We start from the raw sequence: 23170 nt of genomic DNA, 5'->3' as shown, positions 1-23170 counted from the left end.
GTCTTCAGCTGCTACTCCCTGGTGAACGCCTTCCAGTGGATCCAGTACAGCATCCTCAGCAACGTCTTCGCCGGCTTCTACGGCGTCTCCTTCACGCAGATAGACTGGCTCTCCATGGTCTACATGGTGGCCTACGTGCCGCTCATCCTGCCCGCCACCTGGCTGCTGGACGCCCGGGGCCTGCGGCTCACCGCCCTGCTGGGAGCCGGCCTCAACGGCCTGGGCGCCTGGCTGAAGTGTGCCAGCCTGGCCCCCGACCGCTACCCCGTCACCTTGGCCGCCCAGGCCGTCTGCGCCGTGGCCCAGGTCTTCATCTTGGGGCTGCCCTCCCGTATTGCCTCCGTCTGGTTCGGCCCCACTGAGGTCTCCACCGCCTGCGCCGTGGCCGTGCTGGGCAACCAGGTAAGGGTGGGTGGGGATGGGGGGGCAAGGGAGGCTTCGGGGAAGTGAGCTTCTTGAGAGCTTGGCGTGGCGTCGATTTACAAATAAGTTGCTCTGAGTGAGAAAACCCATTCCCCAAGAAACGATCTTGGAGAGAGGGAAAGTGATGGAGAGGGGACAAGCACTGAGGTGATGTTACATCCCACCCTCCCTGGCCAGCCTGGCTTGGCAGGACCCTGGCTGCGTGGCAGTGTCTAGCAGCTTGTACGCTTCTGCCAGCTGCCTGGCGTGCATCAGTCAAGACCCTTTTCAGAAGCTCTCCTGCTCCTCTTTCTCTTCCTCTTGCGTTTGGCATCGTTCATCTTCCTGAATCTGCCCTCAGCTGGAGGGTGGTGAAGTACCTAAACTTTCATGGAGAGCCCCCGCACCAACATACGTTATTAGTTCCTGCTTTTTTATGGCCTTGAATCCCTAAGTGCCAGTACTCGATGTCCTGGTGACTCATGAAGTTTTCTGTAATGCTATGGTAGTTCACATCACTGTGGGGAGCTAACTGATAACTGAGTCATGGCTTTCCTTGAGCTCCCTGGTCCTGGTGGGTTTCAGAGAGCTGGAACAAGCGATTCTGAAAGCAGAGGTGAAGATATGATGCTGATGGGTTTTTTTTTTCCTCTCATAGCCTTGTTCTCACCCCTGGCCACTGTCCCTGCTTTTCTGTGGAAACAGAATGTTAAGATTCCCATTAACATCACTGGTGCAGGCTAAGGTCATAGGTACAGTTTAATTAAGGTAACGAGGGCTTTAGTTTTCTTCATGTGAGTCTAGTAATTTTATGTTTGTGCACTTTGGATTATTACAGCGGTAATAGTAGTGTTACATATTTACAGTTAGAGTTGCTCATTAGCTCATACCTGGCTGTGTACAGTTTTCCTAATGCTTTTCCAAAACAATTTTTTTTTTGGCACTGAAGTCTTCCAGTGGATAAGTCAGCTGTCCCTTTTGAACTGAAGACTTTGGGAGTTGTTAGTTGATTATTTTAGCAGTTGAGCAAAAATTTTGCATCAGCATCATGGAATCAGGTTAAAGGTTTCTTTGGCAACTAAATTTCTGCTCTTCCTGACGTGCAGCAGGTCCTCCCTGGTAGCAAGGAGTTACTGGGGGTTGAGTTTGGCAGTACAGTGCCAAGGATCCAACTTGGAGTCTGAAACTGATGCTTCGCTTGGATGCTGAGATGTAGGTGTTGAAGTGGAGCAGGACAGGAGCAGGAGTGCAGGGATTGTGCGGACAGGAACCATGGGAAAGGCAGACAAGGAAAACGGGAGCAGAGGTGTGAACAAAATAAACCTGAGTTATTTCTGGACCATATTCCCCTCCAGAAGCTAGGACTGAGTTTAGCGTGCCGATGTGCTTGGTGGTCTTCTGCCAGGGAAACACCTATGAAAGTCACTGACCATGTATTTTTGTCTCCTCCTGGCAGTCCTGCCCAAAGGATAATGGCTTGTTCTGCAGCTATGCTGTACCCTGCCAGCTCAGAGCAGTGTGCTACAGAAGTCTTAAGATCCCAGTCCTGCTGATATGTTGTCAAACAATAGAATTTCTCTGGTCTCAGTTTTTGCTTTCTTAAAAAAACCCAACCAACAAACCTCTCAAAAGCTAGCTTGAAAGAGTAGTGGGATGACAAATTAGGCAAGTAAATTAGAAGTAATGTCTGTATATCCCAATGCAGTTCATTCTGCATATGCATTGCCATACAACCTCACTATACTTCTTTAATTGCACAGAGTGAACTATGTAACAGAATCGGGTAGCTATAAACAACTGGGCTGTTCGTCACCTGATTTCTTATCAGATATTTTACATAACTGCAGAGCTACAGCAAACAGGGCTGGGGACTGCAGGGAGGAGAGGCACAGTTATCAAAAATCAGATCACACCTGTTATCTGTTAGAGGTGCTGATTGTTTGCAGTTGGATCACAAATCACAGGGAATGCAGCAATGTACCTGTCAAGAGTTGTTAGGAGTGCCAGGTTTCCACAAGTATTAAGCATCTTCAGCTGGGCACAGCAGACTCATTGGAACTCCCAATCCTTCTGACCTTAACCTCTGTAGATGTAAAAGGCGAAAAATGGTATCACTTGACTTTCTTGGAATATTGTGGGTACTGTATTGGCTCACATTGGGGGAGGAAAAAACATACCTTAAGAAAAAGAGTAGTTGTGTACTCAGTTCTTGTTTTTAGAGTTCACATGCTGAAGGGTTTGGATAAAAAGAGACAAATTCTTCAGGTGAGCACTGGATACTGTGTAAATCTGATGGTCTGTGGGGGGAAAAAAAAAGCAGCAAAACCCTCGTCGGGCATATGCACAAAGGGCGCTTTGTAAACGCATTGGCACACCTTTAACTTGAGTGCTTTCTAAGGGTTGGACTTGCTACTCTAACAGTCTTTGGTGCTCTTTTTTATTTTCTTTTTTTTAACCTGAAATAGATGCAGGGTTTCTTTAGTTTTAAAGTGTTAGAACTTTTTTCTTTTTAATGTAGTTTAGTTTTGGAGGAGTAGCAGAGATAAATTGCAGAGTAGTCCAAGACTGTTCCTTCATGTTTTCAAATGCTTTATGTATATATATACCCAAAATTTCAGTCCTTGTTTTTTGTCTCTTTTTAATATAGAATCAGTTATTATATTGGAATTGACTCCACATACAGAACCACTACTACTTTACTTTGTGATTTTTCTTTATTTCTTTAGCAGTAATTGCAGATGTAGCTTTTGGGTTTGTGTTTCTTAATAAGGATGCTCCTTTTCTCTTGCTCTTCTCTGCTCTATCAGTTCTGTAATAAACCTTGCACGTCAGTCTTTGCTACTCTCGTGGCAGGATTGTGACATCAAGTGGAGCATTTTGGTTGAGACAGAGAAGAGTGTTTCTACAAGAGTAGCTGGAGTCTCCTGTCATCTCTAGGCCCTCAGTTGCAGGATGACTGATACAAATTTATGTGCATGCACAGTATTTTCCTGTGAAAAATTCTTCTGCGAGACAACTTCCTTAATGCTTAGTTGTTAAATGTGTTATATAGTTAAGTGTAGGGTTGTAGTTCAGTTTAGAAATGAAAAGGTTAAAACCTGAGTTACTGAAGATCTGGTTGCGAAATGTCGTTGAGAGCAAATGGCTCAGAAGTATGATACTAAAGGAACACTTTTCCTTCATAGTTTTATTAATACTTATTATGATTAGGACATTAGGAAAAAATTTTTCACAGAAAGAGTGGTCAGACACTGGAATAGGCTTCCCAGGGAGGTGGTTGAGTCACCATCCTTGGATGTGTTTAAGAGTCGTTTAGATGTGGTGTTGGGGGATATGGTGTTGGGGAGAACTTTGTACCATAGGGTAGATGGTTGGACTCAATGCCAAGGGTCTTTTCCAACTTAGATGATTCTATGATGATATAAATTCTGAATTCTACCTGCTAAGGCTTTTAATTTCAGTTAATTTTTGTGTTCACAAGAAAATGTTTTGTTTGTTTGTTTGTTTTCTTGCTTTACAGCTTGGCACTGCAATTGGGTTTTTGTTGCCACCTGTTTTGGTTCCAAATACGCCTAATGATCTCGATCTAATGGCACATAACATCAGCATCATGTTCTATGGAACAGCGATAGTGTCCACGCTTTTGTTCTTCTTAACAGGAGTTGGTAAGTGTTCCATTCGTGTAATTTAAATGGTGACCATAGGGTGTGTTTACAACATCTCTCTTCAAGCATCTGACTTTGCTCCAAGTAGGCAATATTACACTTTCTCAGGTTCACTTGTGTTCAGCTTACCTGTTGTGCCAGGGTTAAGTGACAACCAGTGAACTGTGTGTCGCTCTTCACGTGGAACAACCCTTCCCGGGATATGCTTAGGCTTTTTGCTACATTATGGTACAATAAGATTTCTCTGTGTTACTCTTACAATTCAGATAGGAAGGTTTAGGCACATTGCAGATGAAGTCTGTATTTCACCATGTGTTGGTAGCAATCAGACATGACCATATAACGAGCGTATCCATTGTGGCTGTGACTTGATTCTTCCGTGAGGAGCATCTAGAATATTTTTTTATGGAAGTGTTATAAAGCACAAACTGAACTTGTGAAATTCATCAAACTGAAACACTTCAAAAAGAAAAAGCATCAGTCTGGTAAAGGCAAATCAAAATTAATTCCTCCTCCTTTTTCCCCAGTGTTTGAAGAAAAGCCGAAATACCCTCCTAGTCACTCTCAAGCAGTCCTGCAAACTATGCCTCCCGAGGATTATTCCTACAAGCAGTCCATTATAAATTTGTTCAGAAACATTCCATTTGTACTTTTGCTGATCAGTTATGGTAAGTGGTGCTGTCTGGCCGTAGTCTGGCAGAGCAGTTGAATGTGGGCTGAAAGCACATTGAGTTTTAGTTGTGGTGGCGGTTGTTTATGGGGGAGGGAATGTCAAATTTCTACGTGTTCAGCAGCCAGGGCTGGAAAAACTGACAGGATTCAAATACCATTTGTTGGTCTGGTGAAGAGATTTTACCTGGCAGATAAAAGGTTTTGCCTGTGATGTGAGTCTTAAATATGAGGAGATTAACTCTTTGAGGTGACAGATCTGCAGGGCTACACTTGGAATGACCGAAGCTTTTCTTTTGGTACTGCAGGTATTATGACTGGGGCATTTTATTCTGTCTCCACATTATTAAACCAGATGATAGTAACTCATTATGAGGTAAGTTTCTTGGACCTTCTTTGGGTTTTTTGTGTTAGTTTGTTTTTTGGTTTTTTTACTGTACATTTGCCGAGGTGATGTTTATTGTTATGTAGGTGCTATGTGCGCTCAGAGGTTTGGTTTCCTTTGTATCCCGCTACCATACAGCTATGGGAGTCATAGGAATGTTTGTTTGCACTTATAACTGCCAAGAGGTCTGAAATTGCCTCTGAGTGGAAGCAATTTATTAATGAGCACCATATAAATATTTGTTGAAAGGGAGAAGAAGTGAACGCTGGGAGAATTGGCTTGACACTGGTGGTGGCAGGAATGGTGGGTTCGATTATTTGTGGTTTGTGGCTGGATTACACTAAAACATACAAGTAAGTGTGGGTAGGCATGTGTGGGGCTAGGGGTAGGAGAGCAATTGCATTAGAGAAATACTGCAATGTAAGGGCTGAAGTGAACTGGTGATGCAGTTCATCCCTCATCTTTTAGCAGCCTTGATGGAGACTAATTTCTGAGGCTACAGCAAAAGCTTGAAACTCTTACTGGGTCTTGGCCAAAAGAAATGAGACAGGAGAATGCAAAGATGTGAAGGGGTTTTCTATCTGCTCCTATCTCTTCAGGAGTGAAAGGCTAACAAGGAAGGCTCTGTATATCCTACATACAGTGGCCAGGTGGCCCAGTGGGCTCCTTCACCTCGGAAAGCATAAAGGCTGAAAACCTACTGTGCATTGTTTTGTAAAATGGAGAGTTGATGGATTCCCATTTTTGGGTCTTTGTTTGTTTGTTTTTTCTCATACTACTCCTGATCCTGTTAGTAAGCATAACATTTGCTTTAATTCAGGGGATGAACTCTGTTCTGGGGTAGGAGCTCCCAGGTCCATCACCCGTGGTGTGGTGACCCCCAGGAGAGAGCAGTGCCCTGGAGTGCTGCTTGAGGTGGAGTTGTTCTCCCCTGTGACTCTTAGTACATTATGTGCAAGAACTCTAGAAACCTAATGGATGTTAATGCTGTAGATTGGCTTTGTTTCTGCATGCGTTTTGGCTTATTTATAAGTGATATGTGCTTTAATATTTTGGATGACATCCCTAATTCCAGATTTAAAATAAATAGAACATTGTAATAAGATTTGTTTGACTTGCCTCTTCGGCTTACTTTTACTGCTAATGGTGTTCGATTTGGCTGCTCACTTATTGCATTATGGTCAGCGCTGCAGAATGGCCAAGAGGTACAACGTAGTGGAGAACTAAAATAGCCTCAAGGTAATAGTATCTGCTGTGATTGTCCACTCTTTGAGAGCCTGAGTAAGTCTTGTTAGCCTTGAGTGAAGCAGCCGTATAATCAAAGCAATAAAGAGTTCGGGAAGGGATACGTTCTCATTGCATGATATGTTTGAGTTGGAATTACATGAAGCAAATCTTATAGAATGTCAGTTGTTAGAGAGTAAGTAAGGTTTATGTTAACTTGTCTATGCTTCAGCAATGTGCTATGATCTTATGTTAACAATGTTAATTTTTTTAATTTTTTTTTTGGTTGGGTTGCAGGCAAACTACTTTGATTGTTTACATTCTCTCTTTCATTGGGTTGCTGGTATTTACTTTCACCCTGGACCTCGGATACCTTATAGTAGTGTTCGTGACTGGAGGAGTACTTGGGTGAGCAATTAAAGAGGACTAGAAGACTTAACTGCACTTCTGTTCAGAAACAATATTTAACTGTTTTAACTAAATGATTCTACTGTATATTCTGTTGCTGTGCTTTCAACCTATGCTTGTAGCTTACGGTACAGATAGGGTTTACTTGGGTTTCACCTTGTGTTACATCAGAATAAATCCAAAGTAACTCACTTTTCAGTGAACTTTGTTTAACATTTTTATGGACCTAACAGAAATCTGTATGTGGTCAATTTGTTTGGTTCAAAAAGCTGTCTGCAGTAAAGTTGAATCTTTCTGTTGACCAGTGGATAAGTGATTAGAGTTTAATTGGGCAAATCTGTGAAGACTGGTTTCTGAGCATTTTGATTAATTTATATTTTGATAGCCCAAGTGATGTTATGGGTGCTTTGTTTGCTCAGAAGAGCATGAGCACTTCTCATAGATACATAATCTAAAAGGCGCTGAGGGAATAGTGCTGTATCCAGACACAGCAGTCAAGGAAGAGCTAGAAATGTCTTGAGAATTTCAGTTTAAAGACCAACCAACCAACCAATGTCAACTGCATTAAGCCCCTGCTCTTTCTGTCATCCATTGATCCCCTCAGCTTCTTCCACAGCAGCTTCTAGCAGCCATTCCAGCGTCCAGCCTCACTCCCTACTGATGGTCTCTTTTTGTCCTCCAGCACGGATGTTTGGGCTGATCAAATGCTGATGTTTGTGTATGTCTCTCATTGAAAGTAATTGGCTTCAAGGATGAAGTGGCTTGTGATCAGAGAAGGTTGTTTCATATGTATGGAGTGGAGTGCAGCTGGTTATGGGAAACGGGACAAATATATTTGTCCTAAAAAGAGAGATGTATGGCTAAAATTGTTGGGTGAGGTCAGGGGAATGTAGCAGGCAAAGCAAGTATTGAGTCATGTTAGGTCTTGTAAACAAACAGTTCAGAATACAAGCTAATTCATAATACCATGTGTTTATGTTTGATTTTCTGAGCTGTAGTAATAGATGAAGGCCACACCTGTCATCCTCTTACTCTCCTCTTCAACAGGTTCTTCATGACTGGCTATCTGCCACTTGGGTTTGAATTTGCTGTGGAAATTACATACCCAGAGTCTGAAGGCACTTCCTCGGGTCTCCTTAATGCATCAGCACAGGTTATATCATTTTATTTCTTCAAGTGAAGTAATGTTCAGGAAAGACACTGCTTGAATCTAAGGTGGCTTTCTTAGACTTGGCTGCTAAGTCTCTGGTGTGTTGCTGTAGTCTTAATTTTTTTTAATTTGGCTTGTATAAGATGCAACCTGAAACTTTGCAAAGTAAAGTGATGAGTCTTTTCTGTGTGATCCTGATGAAGTGGCTTGTTTGTTTCTAGATATTTGGAATTGTCTTTACACTTGTTCAAGGAAAACTTACAACAGACTATGGTCCTCGTGCAGGAAACCTCTTTCTTTGTGCTTGGATTTTTGTGGGCATTATCTTAACAGGTAATTAATCAGAAATGTAAGTAATTATTTCTCTTTAATGTAAAAATATGGAGGTTTTCTTTTTGAGATAGAGATCGAAAAGCTACCCCAAAATTCATGCAGACATCTAGGATCTGAACATGTGGCTTCCTCTCTGAACTTACAGAAGTTTAAGTACGGGATTTGGTTTTGGATTTTTTTTCTTTCTTTGTTTTTCACTTTAAATACTTGCTGTGCACACACCCTTTGATGATGATGCTGATGAATGGACAGACATCTGTGGCCCATTCTTGAGTCATGTCTTGAATTTGAGGCAGATACACTATACTACTCTGGAGATAGACATGTAAACAAATACGTAAATGGAGACAGTTTGCAGTTTTCCAAATACAGGAAACTGCTGATGTATTCCTGAACTTTACCAGTGACTTCCACATGCTAGTACTTACAAATGTGCTGAAAGTACTAAAACCAAGCTTTGCTTTAAGTACTTATGGTTTAAAAGCTCTTATTGTCATTGTCCACGTGTGCTTTGTGAGGAGCAATTTCAAATTGTCAGTAAGTTCAAATTGCAAAAGAGTGAATAGAGGTATTTTGAATATGTGCTGAAAGCAGCTTCTCTGTGCTTGCACTGTACAAACATTTCCCTTGAAATGCATGTCATTGCAAAGTTGTGAACCAGCTTTCTCATTATTGTTTTTTTGTTTCAGCCTTAATAAAATCAGATTTGCGAAGACACAATGTGAATTCAGGGATTATGAATTTGGATGTTAAAGCTGTAAGTGGTGACTCTTTTATCGTGATTATATTAGCATACTTGAATGCTTGGCTTTTCTTGGCATAATAATATTAACAGCAAACGAGTAATTGACAAAAGTTTATTATATGGCTGTTTCCTTGCTGATTTGGAACATGGGATGCTGCCCTCGGATGTCTGTTTCTCCCCTTAGCTCCCATGAAAAAAAATAAAAGACCTGCTCTCTGATTTTCCTGAATTTTAAGTGGTTAATATTAATCTCTGATTTTATTGCTTGAATCTTGCTTTTTTGTATTTTCAGGTAGCCTTGTAAATTGTGAAACCTTTTTGTGTATTGGGTTAGGAGGCTGTGCTACAGATACATATTTTATTTAAAATACTTGCAGTCCCTTTAGGTGAGGTGAGGGTCTGATGAACAGAAGTCACACTGCAGTTTCTGTACTGTACTGCATGGAGAGCTGGGTCTGTTCTTCTGCTGAGCAGCTTCTCAATTTAAATGAAGGGTGAGCATAGCACTTTATGCTGTTCAGGAGGTCTGAAGACCATGTTTCAGCAGCTTTTCCAATTAACACAGTTACTAGTAGAGATAAGGCCGTTGTCAGAAACTTTTTTTCAGTGCTTGATCATTTGGATCAAGATAATGAAGCAGCTTTTTGGAGTCAGTGCAAGATCCTCTCTTGTGCTTCTTTTTCTGTGTAGGTGTCTCGCATATATAGCAGCTTTTGATCATCCTGGTGCACGCTGTTAGTGTCTGCACAAGGTTCAGAAACTGCCAAGCTGGTGCTCTCTGAGCTAACTTGAATCTGAAACCTGTGCAGCCGTGTGTGCACAGTGTGGTGTCCTGTGGGTCTGCCAGCCTGGGTCGGGGCTGTCTCGGGGCTGTACATGCTGACTGGAGGCAGTGGTCTGTGACTTGTCTGTTTTCCGTTGTCACCTTGTTAATTAGCTTAGATAGTCACAGAACTTTATTTATATTAGCCAGGATATAACAAAAGCCTGGCATCCTCACCCTGATATTACTGTAAATAATTGAGAGCTGCCTGTGTTAATAAGGTACTATAGCACTTTTGATCATCAAGGTTTGGTATGAGTTTCTACTGTGTTTAATGTAACGGAGAAAACACCTCAAAGTTAATCTTGTGATAAATATCTATATGCAGTAAATATATACTTTACAGTTATACTAAAAAAGTCAGTTCTGTGGGTTTTGGGTTTTCATTTCATTAGAGAGAGAAGTGAAAATAGGGCTTTCTATAAATGCCTAATTTGGCTAACTAACTACATACACTATTGGAGTCTAACTTAATAATTACCCAAGAATACTAAGATTGGGAATAGCTTCTGCTGAATAACAGTTTAATTCCTCCTTTGTTTTTTTCCCCCCTCTGCAGGTACCAGTTGACAGTCCTGTAGAACCTGAAAGTACTACATTAAAAATTCAGTCAGCTTTATGAAGCTGAAAGAAGGTGACTTAGAAACGCACAAGTTTGGTTGGATACTGAACAATATTAATTAGTGTAATCACTGGGTTTGTGTGTATGAGTAGTAAAACGTGTTTGGTGATATTGGTGATAGTTGTGCGATGGAAACTATGAAGATGCTCAGTTCGTTTTGCCCAAGACGCAAACAATTTACCTCTGTATGGAATATTTATTTTAACAGTTTCCAAGTTTTGCAGTTTCATTGGTAAAGAACTGTGTGAATACTCTCCATGTTAGGGAGACATGTACATTAAGGATGCATACTTGAAAAAATCTGGAATCCTGAAGTACAGTCGTCATGATCAGAAGTATCAGAATTTTTTTTCTTGTTCAGTCTTTGCTAGTGCATTTGGGAAGTTAGAAAGTAGGTAGCTGCACAGCTGGAGGATGTTCAGAAGTTCTTTTTTTTAAAATTTTATCTGTATTTTTAATATAAGCTTCTGGGAAACTGTCTATAGCACAATACTGAAAACAAGAGATGACTGCAAACATGTGTTTCATACTGGCATCTGACATTTCTTTTGCCTTGAAACTTCTTGATAGATATCAGAAGGCGGATAAGAGAAAACACTGTCTTACAGATTCATTGTAACATTTCCAGGGAGATTTAAAGACTTTCCCACTGAATAAATTGGAAAAAAACCCAACCCAACACTTCTTATTAAACACAGTCAAAAGGAGGAGAAAGGCCTTTGATATCTCTACCGGGAAGTAATTGCAGGCAATGGAACACTACCACACAGGTTGCCTCCACGGAATCTTTCGAGTGCTTTCTCAGTTAAAGTGAGAGGAGTTATGTGTTTACAAAGAGCTGGTGCCTTTACTTTGTAAAGAAGATCCTTGCCTCATCTTGAGTTTAATCAGTGCTGCTGAAGAAATTCCGGTTTTGTGTGTTAAACCTCCTCTGAATATTTGTGGAGTATCAGAAAATGTGTTCTTCTTTTGCATTTATTTCTCTGTGTTATGAATTGTATCACTTGTCTCGTGAAATTTTTGTGTTCATATAACTTAAATCATGTCTTTCACAGTTTGTTAAAAGTTGTAAGAATGACTGAAAGGAAAATAGTGATATTTCACTTCGCTGTTTATATCATGCATCTTAGCTAGAAAAGGAGCAGACTTCATTAACGTTCACCTTGTGTTATTACGTTTATCTAAATTTGGGATGTGGATTTCTCACTGCAGTGCTTCTGAAAATATTCTACTTGCCCTTGTGCTCTATCTACACATTTAAAGAGTTGACAGCACTACAGTAATACTGAGGCCCTACTATTACAGAAAAAGCCAGACCTGAGTTAGCAGACTTTTTGCACGCAGTTAAGCGTTAGCAGTCTTTAAGCTGAGCCTGCAGGTTCAGTACTGTCAGTGATGGCATTTCTTTGAGTTCCCACAGATGTAGTGCCATCCAGGAGGAGGAATCCTGCTTGAAGTTTTCCATGGATTATTACAATTGGGTATGGGGAACTTTTTAACTCCAAGATAGTCTTTCAGTATGATGAGTGTTGTTAAATGCTTTTCTTTTTCTTTTCTTTTTCTTTCACTGTAGATTTAGAGAATCCTTTTGTATAAAAGAACCCTATAAACTTAGCTGTCTAATCTTAGCCTCTGAACTTGATGATCTGGATTTAATGTTTTCAATGGAAAATGCTTCAGATGTGGGAAGACTGAATGACGATATGCCTACCAGAATAAGCTAAGCATGCTTGGAACACCCACCTTGCCAGAAAGGGTCCGTATCTCATTGCCAGGTCCAGTGCTAGAGGGGTGAGCTCTGCAAGAAGAGTGCTCTGGTGAAGTAGGAAAAGTAACTCATAGATATTCAAATGGCAGGCAAGAGTATAGGAGCAGAAATAGAGATGGTTTCGTTATGTCAGTTCTTTACATTTAATGACTTGCTGTGATAGAAGCTGGCCCATCAAGGGATGTACATGTTTTCAGCCTGAGTGAGCAACGAGGAAGTTTCTGCCTTTTGGTATCTGTGCATGGCTTTTCCCTTTGCAAAAATGGTAATAATGTGTGGCAAAATATGTATGTTCTTCAGCAAGATGCAGATTCAGTGAGTATTTGCGTTCATGGCCCTTGGTTGCATTGTACTTCTGCTGTTGCAAAATCTTAACAAGATAATATTATTGCAGTTTTGGGAAGTGTTTTCAAATGTCCAGTAGAAAGTCTTTGGCAGTACCCAGAATGCTTTCTGAGACATCCAGTACACACTGTTCAAATACAAAGATTGAGTTTTTTTCTTTCTTCTTAGAACTTACTTTTTAATTCTTTCCTTCACTACTATTTTCCAGTTTCTTTAGTTATATTCAGCTGATTATTCTAGCCCTTCTGGCTCGTTGTGTTTTTTATCTTCTGCCAAATTACTTGGCTACCCTCTGAAAAGGTCCAAACAAGATTTTGACATGCTGGAAACCCAGCTGGGTCCCTGAAAAGAAAATATTCCTGATAATGAAGGCTTTATTACATCCTGGATTTAATGCTCCCCTCCTAAAAGGAGCTAGAAATTTGGAAACTATATCGAGCTATTTCCAGGCTACGATAAAGTATTTAAGTAAAAGGCTCAGCAGCAAAATAAAGAGCAAACCTGTAGTTTATGCAATAATCTTATCTGCCTGTCAAGAGACTGAGGTTCTGTCTCATGGCAGAAGTTGGGGTAGTTGGGGCTCTAGTGTTTTTTAATTTAAATTTTGTTTTTAAACAAACAATGTCCACCCAATCAAACAATTCCATCTGGAATTGGAAATAGGGTTTCTGACTCTCATAGCCTTGAGGTTCTAGCTCAGCCCTCCAGTAAGAGCAGAGGTGGGGTCTAAAAAGCATAACTGCTTGAAGAGGTAATCATTCAATGTCAACTATCAGAGGATGCAGTAGGAAACCGAGTGAGGAGAGACATCCCAGTCCTGTGCATCAGCTTTTGCTGTTCAATATGCTTTTCTTTTAAGTGCTTCAAGAGAACTCTAGAGGATGCAAGGGAACTCATGTAATGGTGAACATAAGCAAGGGGGCTGCCCCCAAGCTCCCAGGGGCCCACCGGGGTGTGTAATTGCCAACTTTTAGCTAGAAGATTCAGAGATTAACCTTTAAAATAACTATCTTTCTTTGTTTCTTTCAGACTTTTTTAAACTTCTGCTAACTTCACCAGGAGACACCCAGAGAACATTGACCCATTTTTATTTAGGATTCCTAACATGGCCTTAAAACCCTCATTTCTGTTTTCTGGGTGTGAAAATACCAGATCTATAAGGTATAATCTGAATTGTTGCAATTGGGAGCTCTTTTCTTCAGCTTGGTAGATAAGTCCTTCAGAGCACTTATTTTGTAGATAAGTGCTTGTCTTTAATAATACCTCTTTCTGTTGCTGAATGCTCATGTTCTACGAGGAAGAAAGAACAAAGGAAGAAGTGGGACAATGCTTATGAATTATTTCAGGTTAATAGGGCTCTTCTAACTTCATCCTCTTGGTCATCTCTTTTGTTCAAGGCAGTCTGTTGTTTCAGAGACAATCACTGAAGTGTGTAATTAGAGCTGCCAGCCCGTGTTGCCTAATGAAAAAATGCTTTTTGAGAAATCTTTAGACTATCTTGTGCATCTACAACCAAATGAAATTGGGTTAAGCTATAAGCATTTACAGCTTTCATTTTTCCATTCTGCGAACTCTTTGAGTTTTCCTGTGTGAATGGGAACGTGTGACCTTTTCGGTTCCTGTCTTTCAATATGTGTACGTAGCATGTTCTTAAGTGTTATAGGCTACTAATGATTCATAAACCACAAGCGAAGTTATTGTATCCCATGTGATTTCCCCACCACCACCATTTGACCTGAAGTCTGTGAAGAGGGAGAAGTGATGTTAATGCATGAACTAGAACGAATTAAGCAAAAAAATATTCCTAAGAGAAATGTATTTCCACGTAGCACCCATGTAATTTACTGCTTTTGTCTTTGTTCTTCTCATGAAGATAGAAAATATTTTTGCTGTAATATTTCAGTTCTGTTAGTGTCTCATTCTTTGTTTCAAGAAAAAATTAAAAGTTCCATATGAATATTCTCTGATTGCAATATTGTACGTATGTGTATATGTGGGTGGCATCATTCCTTACTATTATATGTTAGTAATAAAGTGTGTAACATGTAACTTGATTGGAGCCAAGATTACCATTTTTGACAGCTGCTGATACAGCTGATGGTCTAAAAATTATTCATTTTTTTTTCCTTAGAAGCTGCCATTTAATGTAGGAAAATTTTATAAGTGAATGATGTAGTGTGTCATTAACAAACTTGCATGCACACATATATGCAGAGTGCATGTATGCTGGGTATATAAATGCATTTTACACAAGAGTATTGGCTTACAGAGAAATTGTCTCAGGGCGTGGAATTGAAGTATTAGCACCAGTAGTTGAGTTGCACTGCTCTAACACAGTGATTTCCCTTCGTTTGCTTTGGAAAAGATCTGTGAGGAAAAGAAAGTGCCGTTCACCCCTAAAGCAGAGCAATCCGCAGGCAGTTCCTTAAGGGTAGTTCAAATATTATTTTAACAAAGCACTCAGCTTTAGAGAGATCATCTGGGGAGAGAGACTTGAATAACTTCTTAGAGAGGGTAGAGTGTGCCACTCAGTTATGGCGCAACTTTTGTTTCTAAAACCAGAATTGTCTTCAGTGGGAGCACAATAGGATCCTTGTGAACACTCTGCAAAGGTTCTGTCACTTGCTCTCAAGTGTTTAGCCCAGCACATCAGCTGTGAGCCAGGTAAGTTTGAGGAACCTCCCTCAAAGAAATTAGAATGTTTGGGTTTGGGTGGTGGTGGTTGTTGTTGTTTTGTTGGTGGTTTTTGTTTTCTGTTTGGTTTTGGGGTTTTTTTTTGTTTATTTTTTAAGTCCTGGTTTTGTGGAGGAGATTATTTCAGCTATTTTTATGTAAGAGATTCTTCACAGAAGGAGGTTGCAGGTGCTGCAAAGCACAGAAAACACAAGGCTTTTGTCATAAACGAGTGCTCACATCCAGTTCAAGGGTGGGCTGAACTTTCAGATGAGCTCTTCATTTTACAGCCAGGACTATAGGGTCATATTCCTCTTATAGTATCTCCATGAAAGCTGCAGGTTATATTTCCATTTAGAATCATAGGATGGTTTTGGTTGGAAGAGACCTTAAAAGGTCATCTAGTTCCAACCCCCCTGCCATGGGTCGGGACACCTCCCACTAGACCAGGTTGCTCAAATTAAGCATTGCAATTTAAACATTCGTACAGGACAAGGAACAATCACAGCAAATTATTATTGCCTTAACATTAAATTTTTTCTTTTTTTTTTCCAGATGCTCAGTCTTTCTTGAAACAAAACACCAGAAACCTCATCAGGTAAGTGGGAGATGTGTAGCCATCCTGACTATGATTAGACAGATTCTATAGTTGGGAGGAGATCCCATGTACCCAAAGCTAACAGGTGCTACCCCTTCCAGAAAGGGATGCAGTTTGTGCATGGATAAAACAGGCAGGTGCCTAACAGTCCAGCTGCTCCCTAGGCTGGAAAGGTTTCTTAGGAGCTTGCTAGATTTCCTTCTGGCTGTGCTTCACAATGACCTAACCTTATCTGACCATGTTCTAAATCAATATTTATATTTTCAATTAAACAACATCTTTCAGAAGACGAAACAATAATATCCTGAACTTTGTAGAAAGAACATGTTCAGCAGATATGTCACAGTAAAATGTACTGGCAATAGTTAGGCATAGTTACCGATTCGGGAGTAACTATATATATATATATATATTTGTGAGTAACTGGCTTATATCTGTGTAATATCAAATGTGGTTAAAATTCAGCCTCTAGGGCGTCAACTTCCAGTGTTTTCTCAATAAACTGCTACTGCTTGTAACAATGTTTGGGCCATTAAAAAAAGATTGTAAATAGTATCTAAAGGTCATTGTCAGCATTGAGACTTCGCATTACAAGTTCTAGAAACAGATAACAAAACCCTACAAAAGCTATAAACTAGCTTTTTGGTTAAAGATGGTTAAAGGTGCCTTGTGTGAGCCCAGAAGTGCTGTCACTGTGGCTGTAGCTCAGCGGGTTGGAGTCCAGCAGCTTTGTAGATGAGGCAGTGAATATGCATCCTTATGAGCCAATTTTTGGAAAACGGGAAGGTGTAATTAGAAGCTACCTTTTTCCATGCCTGAGTGACTTCGGTTTATGATGTCTCTTTTATTACTGTAATGATAATTTCTTACTGTTTCATCTCTCTTTATATTTTACATGTGCTCGTATGTGCATCCTGAAAAAATATCTTGTAAAAGCCACGTGAAAAAGAGTCTCAGATGAGACTCGGTCAGTTGAGTAAAATATCATTGGCATTATTGGACATAGCAGCTGGAAAGAAATGCTTTGCCTGAATAAGAAGAGTAAACCTACTGAGAGAGAATGGGATATCTCAATGATAGTTTAGTTTTCTATCTAGATGTTCCTTAAAGGAGAAATTGGCTTTTACCCTAGAAAATTATTTTGAAAGTTTTTTTTCTTCAACTGACTTGTAGGACCAAAATTGATCTTTAGTCACGCGTCTGCTTGGCTTTCAAAAGCTAGGTAGGGAACTACTAAACCCAAGATCTTGGTGAGCAGCATGACTTAGGGACATCAGGGGCTAACTCTGGTTCTTAAAGCAGTGTGAAAGTTGCTGGGAAAAATCCCAGGGAAGTATTCAAGGCTTCAGAAGGTTTCCTAGCCTGCGCTAGGCTGAACCAGGAACTTCCCAATTTCTTTTTTCAGAATGGGGCAGTTCTAAGGTTTCACTAGTTTGGGTAAGGTAGAGGAGGGACTGCAGCTGAATGCATCATTAGTTATTCTTTTAGAAATCAAATTGTCCAGCCTGCTGCCAAGAGAAAAGGAAATTAAAATGTAACAATGCAATTTCTAAGCCTGTGCATACTGTTTTTTCCATTAATTCCTGGAAGGTAACTTGATTTCTTCAGAGTAATTAATCAGCTAATTCTGAGCAATCCCACAGGTGTTCGACAAAACCTACATCCTGTGTGGAATGAAGAGGCGTTATCCCACTAGGGTGAGAATGACTCGCCCCTGGATGATTAATTGGCTCCACAGGACTTGACTTTGTGTATCCTCTGCTCCCAAAGAACAACTAAAATTCACTTAGGTCCTAATGCGAAAAGACTGAAATTCAGTTAGAAGCCTACAGCCTAGAAATCCCATGATTTCTCATCTTGTCACTGCTCCACAGAAGCTTCAGGAAGGTAGAGGAGCCCTTGAATGCTCAGCAGCTCAACAAAGTTACCCGGAGCAGACTGTTACCGGGGGGATATGGAGGCCCATCACCTTTTGGGGAGCAGAGTGCCCCATGCTCGGTGTGATTTTCCTCTGACCTACTCCATCTGCTTAGGCTTGAGCTGTAAGAAACCCCTGAGGGTTTAAATGTCTGTGTGAGTGAGGAGGACAGGGAGCATTATGGGGCCTCCTTGAAGTCTGCAGTTTGTATGATCACATTTAGGATGTTCCTGGTTTTGATTTCAAAGTTGGAAAATGCTCCATAGGCTTCTTGAGTTTGCTACTTACCTCTGAAAATGAGTATCATTCATGGGATGGTAAATAATGAAAATGACTGAAAAAAAAATCATTTTGCTCCAGATGACTGTAGTTCCTTTAAGAGCTCTAAGTTTTTTAATTGACCACAATATTTGAACTTTACTTTCACGTTCAAGCGTTTCTGCGGTGTTTTGACTAGTGTTCAGTCGTTCTCTAGAGAGGGGGGATCTTAATCTGCAGAGCACTGCCTTCTAGGGATGCTTGAAGCGATGCTTCAGATCAAAAGCTGTTTGATGAAATCGTCAGTGTCATAATGATATCTTGTCATACCATGGCATTGACAACCGTGAATCACGCGTTTCTCTCTTTGCAAGTTTCACACAGCACCTAAATTGAAGGGCTTGTGGTGTCTGGGCTTGTGACATATTCTATTGCTAAACTTAATACTTTTTTCAGTCCACTGTCAAGTACTGCCTGCAAAGACAGGGCATTTGAGGAACTTTAATACATAGGGATGATGTTTGTTCAGAGCCTTTCCTAACTGGTGTCATACTATTCCTAGAGGGCACAGGGTATGCCATAACAGAACTGTGTTGCTTAATCGATTTCTAACCAGCACCAACAATTGTGCTGCTAATCTTAAGCTGGCAGGGGTTTTATTGCAGTACACTCTCTCCCTGCAGGTGGGGATGACTCAGGTGCTCACTTGGCAGTGGAGGGAAGTCCTGAATCTCAAGACCTTTTGGTGCCACCGCAGCTCCCCTGTGATAAGGGCTGCGGGTGCTGACGACTGCTGAAAAGAGATCTTGTTTCTAGAAACAGATTATTTTTAGCCACTGCCTTTCTTTATTACCTGTACTTTTATTATGCAGTTCCCCTGAAAAAAAAAGTGATTGTGCTGGATAGTTTACCCTCTGGCTAAAGGTTAAAGAAGAAGTAATGAGTCCAAAAAAAAGATGGATTGCCAAGATTTATGGAAGGTTACATTAGTGTTCCCTTGTTTTTATAAGTAGAGCTTGCTGCAGAGACCAAATCATGTGATATGCTGGTAAGAAAGACCTTTGCAGCAAATTGTATTGATGTAATTATTTCCCCAAGCTACAGCAATATTTGAGACTGAAACTTTGGAACAAGACAGAGACTAAAGCAGGTTAATAGGGACATTGATGTTGTACCACTCAGAAGCAACCGATTCATCAGTGTCTGATGCTGTTAGTTGTAGATGGGAGTGAGGTGACTATAGTAAATAAGGAAGAGGAATGGATATTTCACTGTCAGCAAAAGCTCAGGCCAAGTAGGACATGCTGACCTGCAATGGGGCTGGAAAGAGAAAACTTACAAACCAGTTCTGGGAAGGGCCTGATTTATAGGTTTTTCCTGTCACTTTGATATATTTTTTTCTTTTAATGCTGGCAATCTTGCCTGTTGGATTAGGCTGAGATCAACTGGAGCCCAGTTAAACAAAGCCATCTAAAATAAACACTGTAATGATTTGCTGCAGTAGAATTACTGCAGGATGTCCTGGACTTGCTCAGGCAGAAATCAAAAGATAGTGCTGATGTTCTTCATTGCTAAAGGCAAAGCAGCTGATGGCTGTTTTTTCTGCTAAACCATTGTGAAATAACTAGTGTGTTGAGAGTTTCCAGAAAGGGCTACCTTGGGGAAAGCTCCAGGGAAGCACACCCTCAAGCATTCTTTTTATAGCCCTTTTTTTGTGTGTGCTTTACATATTTATTTTCCCAATGATAAAATTGATGAATACATAAAGTTGTGGTTCTTCGAGATTACGCAAATCACTCCTGCAAACTTGCATCAACAGCCATTCCCATATTACCATGGTTACATCCTTATCACAGTTTAACCTTGCATTTCATTACCAAACGAATCCCATTCCAGCATGACTTCCAGTTTAGGGAAAAGTCCCAATCAAACAAGTTTTATGTTCGTTTTCAAGGATCAAATGAGGTCACCGTGGTCCTTTTAGGAAAGGGGCTAATGTTTGCATAGCAATAATGCAGTTCACTTAGGGCAGGCAAACATTCTCAACCTGTGTTTTCCTGCTTCCCTTCTGCAAAGCTGAAGCAACTTTGTAGTGTTAACCATTTCAGACTGCTGCTGCTTTTCTGGACATAACAGTGGTTCCTAAATTCAGAAAAGGCCATTAAGATTGCTTGGCCTGGATTTAGGCAGAACAGTGTGCCCAAGTTGGGGACAATAGTAAGGTACTCAGGCTTCATGCTTTTGCACTGACTGCTGCCGGCTGGAGGTACTGGACATATTTCCTGCTCCACCAGTAACCAACCTGCCTCTTGTATGCTCAGTGCTGGTACAGGGACCTTCAGTGAGTGGAGAGCACTTAGCACCTGCTTTTGCTGACCTGGGTAACAGCACTGGTCCAGATCTATCATGCTGCCACTGTTTTGCACCTATCTGATAGAAAGAAGGAGGAAAAGATAAGCTGTCAAGCTTTTTGCTCAGGTGCTGTAAGACCATTCCTTGGCTATTGCTTCCTGGCCCCCCTTGGACAGCAGCACATTTGAGCCCCCCTTCTTGCAGAAAAGCAAACCTCAGCTGTTCCCAGGGGGGCTGGAACAAGGTGAGCAGCATCTCCTGCCCCTGCTGAGTGGGCTGCTGGGCCAGCTCCCTGCTGCTTGCCTGCAGAAGCACCAAAGCAAATGGGCTGGGAGCAGCTTTGTGGCATGACTGTGGCACTGAGAAGGGCGCCGGTGTGGGTTGGGACCAGGGGAACCGCCACACAGCCTGGGACAGAGAGGTTGGGAGACTGGGCTGTACAGACAGGGGTGGCCAGGCAGGGCAGGGGCAGTCTGCCAACCAGCCCATCTCTTGCTGCTGGTCTTGCTCCGCCTCTGGGTTTGGTGCTTTACTTGTGTGCCCTGGCAGCCAGAGTGGCATTCCCATTCACAGTGAGGGGTATTTTAACAGGGATCTGTTAGCTGAGTTGGGGCAAGGCCTTACTAAGATCTTACAAAAGGCTGGAACTGCGCTGGCAGAGGACCTGCGGAGCAGAAAACCACTAAATTTCAAAACAACGGAATAGGAGCATGGGCAGTGCATGAGACCTCACGGGCACTCATCACACCAGTGGTCCATTCCCCAGCAAAGCCAGCTGGTCCTTCTCTACTCTGACTGTAGTTCCGGGCCCTGTGACTGGGTCAGGCTGGAGCTGCTGACCAGGGAAACTTTCTGCTCTGAGCCAGCAGGCGTGAGAAGGGCTGCTTGGAAACAATAGGTAATAGAGGAAGTGCTTTCCCAGATAAGCCCAAATAAATACAGAAATTAACTGCTTGCGTGTGCGTGTGGAATATCACAGGGCAGTGAGGGCTTGCTATGTGGCAGGGATGAATTTGTTGCTGGGTGCAAGAAGGTGCTTGCTGGGGAAGAGGCTAGTGGGACTCCTTGGGAGGGGAAGAGGTGATGCTTTAAAGAAGAAATCTTCTTGGAAAAAGGGCCAATGCTGGTATCACCTTGCTGCCATGGTACAAGTAAGAGCTATTAATTTTCCCGCAGTTGGTTGTGTAATTGCGCTGCAGGGCCCTGTGAATGCTGCATTTAAATTAGACTGCAATTGGAAATAATGAAGGTTAAAGCCCTCTTACATTATTTTATGATCAAATTAGTTCCTTCGACCGAGAAAGCAGCTGTGGTAGCAACAAGTGCCACATTAGGAACAAGACCATAGGTTCGAGGTGTTATTCAGAGCTAGCTTTAGAAAGGTACCTCCGTGCAAAATGACTGGATTTCAAAATGAAAAGGCTCTGGCAGTCTGGGGCAGAGGCTGGGGATCAGCCTGGGTGCGAGGGGAAGGGCAGCACTGGCAGGGTGGAGGAACTGTGAACAAAGTGGGGAACAAGGCAGCTCTGCTGAGAGCTACGATACCAAAATTAGGTGTTCCTACAAGGTGAAAGCCATTGGATGCTGAGGGGATGCAGAGGGGCACACTGCATATCCCACCCTGCTCTTACTCATCTTGAATGGCTGTATATAATAGTGGGGAGGGCTTGGGCTAAACCAAGACAGCATTCTTCTATTTTTACTCTTAATTTGTAGCTGAGAAGAGGGTAATTAAGACTTTCTCTTAGCTGTAGGGACTTGGAGACTCTGCTTTTATCCCCTTAGGCTGTTGTTTCAAAGCAGCTGTTAGCTTCAGGACCTCAGCTAACTTCTGCCTGCCGAGCCCACAGCTGGCCTTGGATGCACTGGCTGCCTCTGGGAGTTCAACTTGTCCCTCTTCAGCCTAAGCATCAAGGAGGAGCTGGTAAGATTTAATTTTTTTTTCTTTTGGTCCTGATTGGAAGGGGTCTGGGTGCTGCAAAGGGCTGCTACAGACAGCGCTGTGGTGTTCCAACCTTGCTGTGCCCCTTACCTGGCAAGGGAGGGTCCTTCTCTCTGGCATGGAGCATGCCCTGGCATGATGGATGCAGAAGGCTTTGAACTGCAAAGCACAGAGCATCACCCTAGTCTTCACCCTTTCAGGGTGGCGAAGGAGTGGGTGGGTGTAGGAAAGCATGATCTGAGGGTTCCTGGCTGCTCTGGGCCATGGAGCAGCTCTGAGTGACGTTGTGGCAGCCTCACCATAGTTGCCTGATCCCAGAGTGAACAAGGCTCTGGGACATATGTGACTGCCAGCTTGTGTATCAGCATCCTCAGTGATGACTTTCTGCTGTGCAACTCCAGCGCTCCAGGCTCTGTGACACACAGCGTACCCCTGAGCTGTTCACACATGGCTGCCACCACCCACACAGTCACATCAGTCCTAAGACCCAGGTCTGAATGATTTTCAAGCTTTTGCCTGGCTCTGCTCCCAGGAATTTGCAGACTTTCTCAGCCTCCCTTTCCCCACAACACCTTGCCTGAACCTCCCTCTGCTCCTTGAGAGCCCTCTCCTCTGTGGCTGCGGCCATCTGCAGCCTCTCTGGGTCTCTGTGCTTTATCAGCTCCCATCTGGAGCTCATCTCAGTACTCTCACATCTTGCTGATATGCAGCCTCATCTGTGCTCCAGAAGGAGAGAGGGGACTGTGCTTCCCCTGGGATCCCGCTCCAAAACCCCGTGGGACTGTGTGGATCGCCTCTGGCTAGCGTGGGTGCACATTTGTCTTCCAGCTGCAGTTTTAGCCTGATAATTAGGGAAATGCAGGACATAGCAGAGAGGGTGAAGACTTCAC

General features: G+C 42.1%; 1 protein-coding gene across 1 annotated transcript; it reads left to right on the top strand.

The window, feature by feature from the left end:
- Positions 1-7: 7 nt before the first annotated feature.
- On the top strand, positions 8-22234 carry FLVCR1 (feline leukemia virus subgroup C cellular receptor 1). Its single transcript, XM_014950694.1, has 13 exons — positions 8-402; positions 3923-4067; positions 4595-4735; positions 5045-5112; positions 5371-5474; positions 6643-6753; positions 7801-7906; positions 8125-8236; positions 8926-8993; positions 10364-10438; positions 15102-15203; positions 15768-15810; positions 22124-22234. Exons 1-10 carry the CDS (start codon positions 115-117, stop codon positions 10424-10426), a joined length of 1206 nt encoding a protein of 401 aa, XP_014806180.1. The 5' UTR covers positions 8-114; the 3' UTR covers positions 10427-10438; positions 15102-15203; positions 15768-15810; positions 22124-22234.
- The last annotated feature ends 936 nt before the right edge of the window (positions 22235-23170 follow it).

This window comes from Calidris pugnax, unplaced genomic scaffold (genome assembly GCF_001431845.1).
Source record: "Calidris pugnax isolate Ruff unplaced genomic scaffold, ASM143184v1 scaffold24, whole genome shotgun sequence".
NCBI lineage: Eukaryota > Metazoa > Chordata > Aves > Charadriiformes > Scolopacidae > Calidris > Calidris pugnax.
This window is presented reverse-complemented; position numbering and strand designations above follow the sequence as displayed.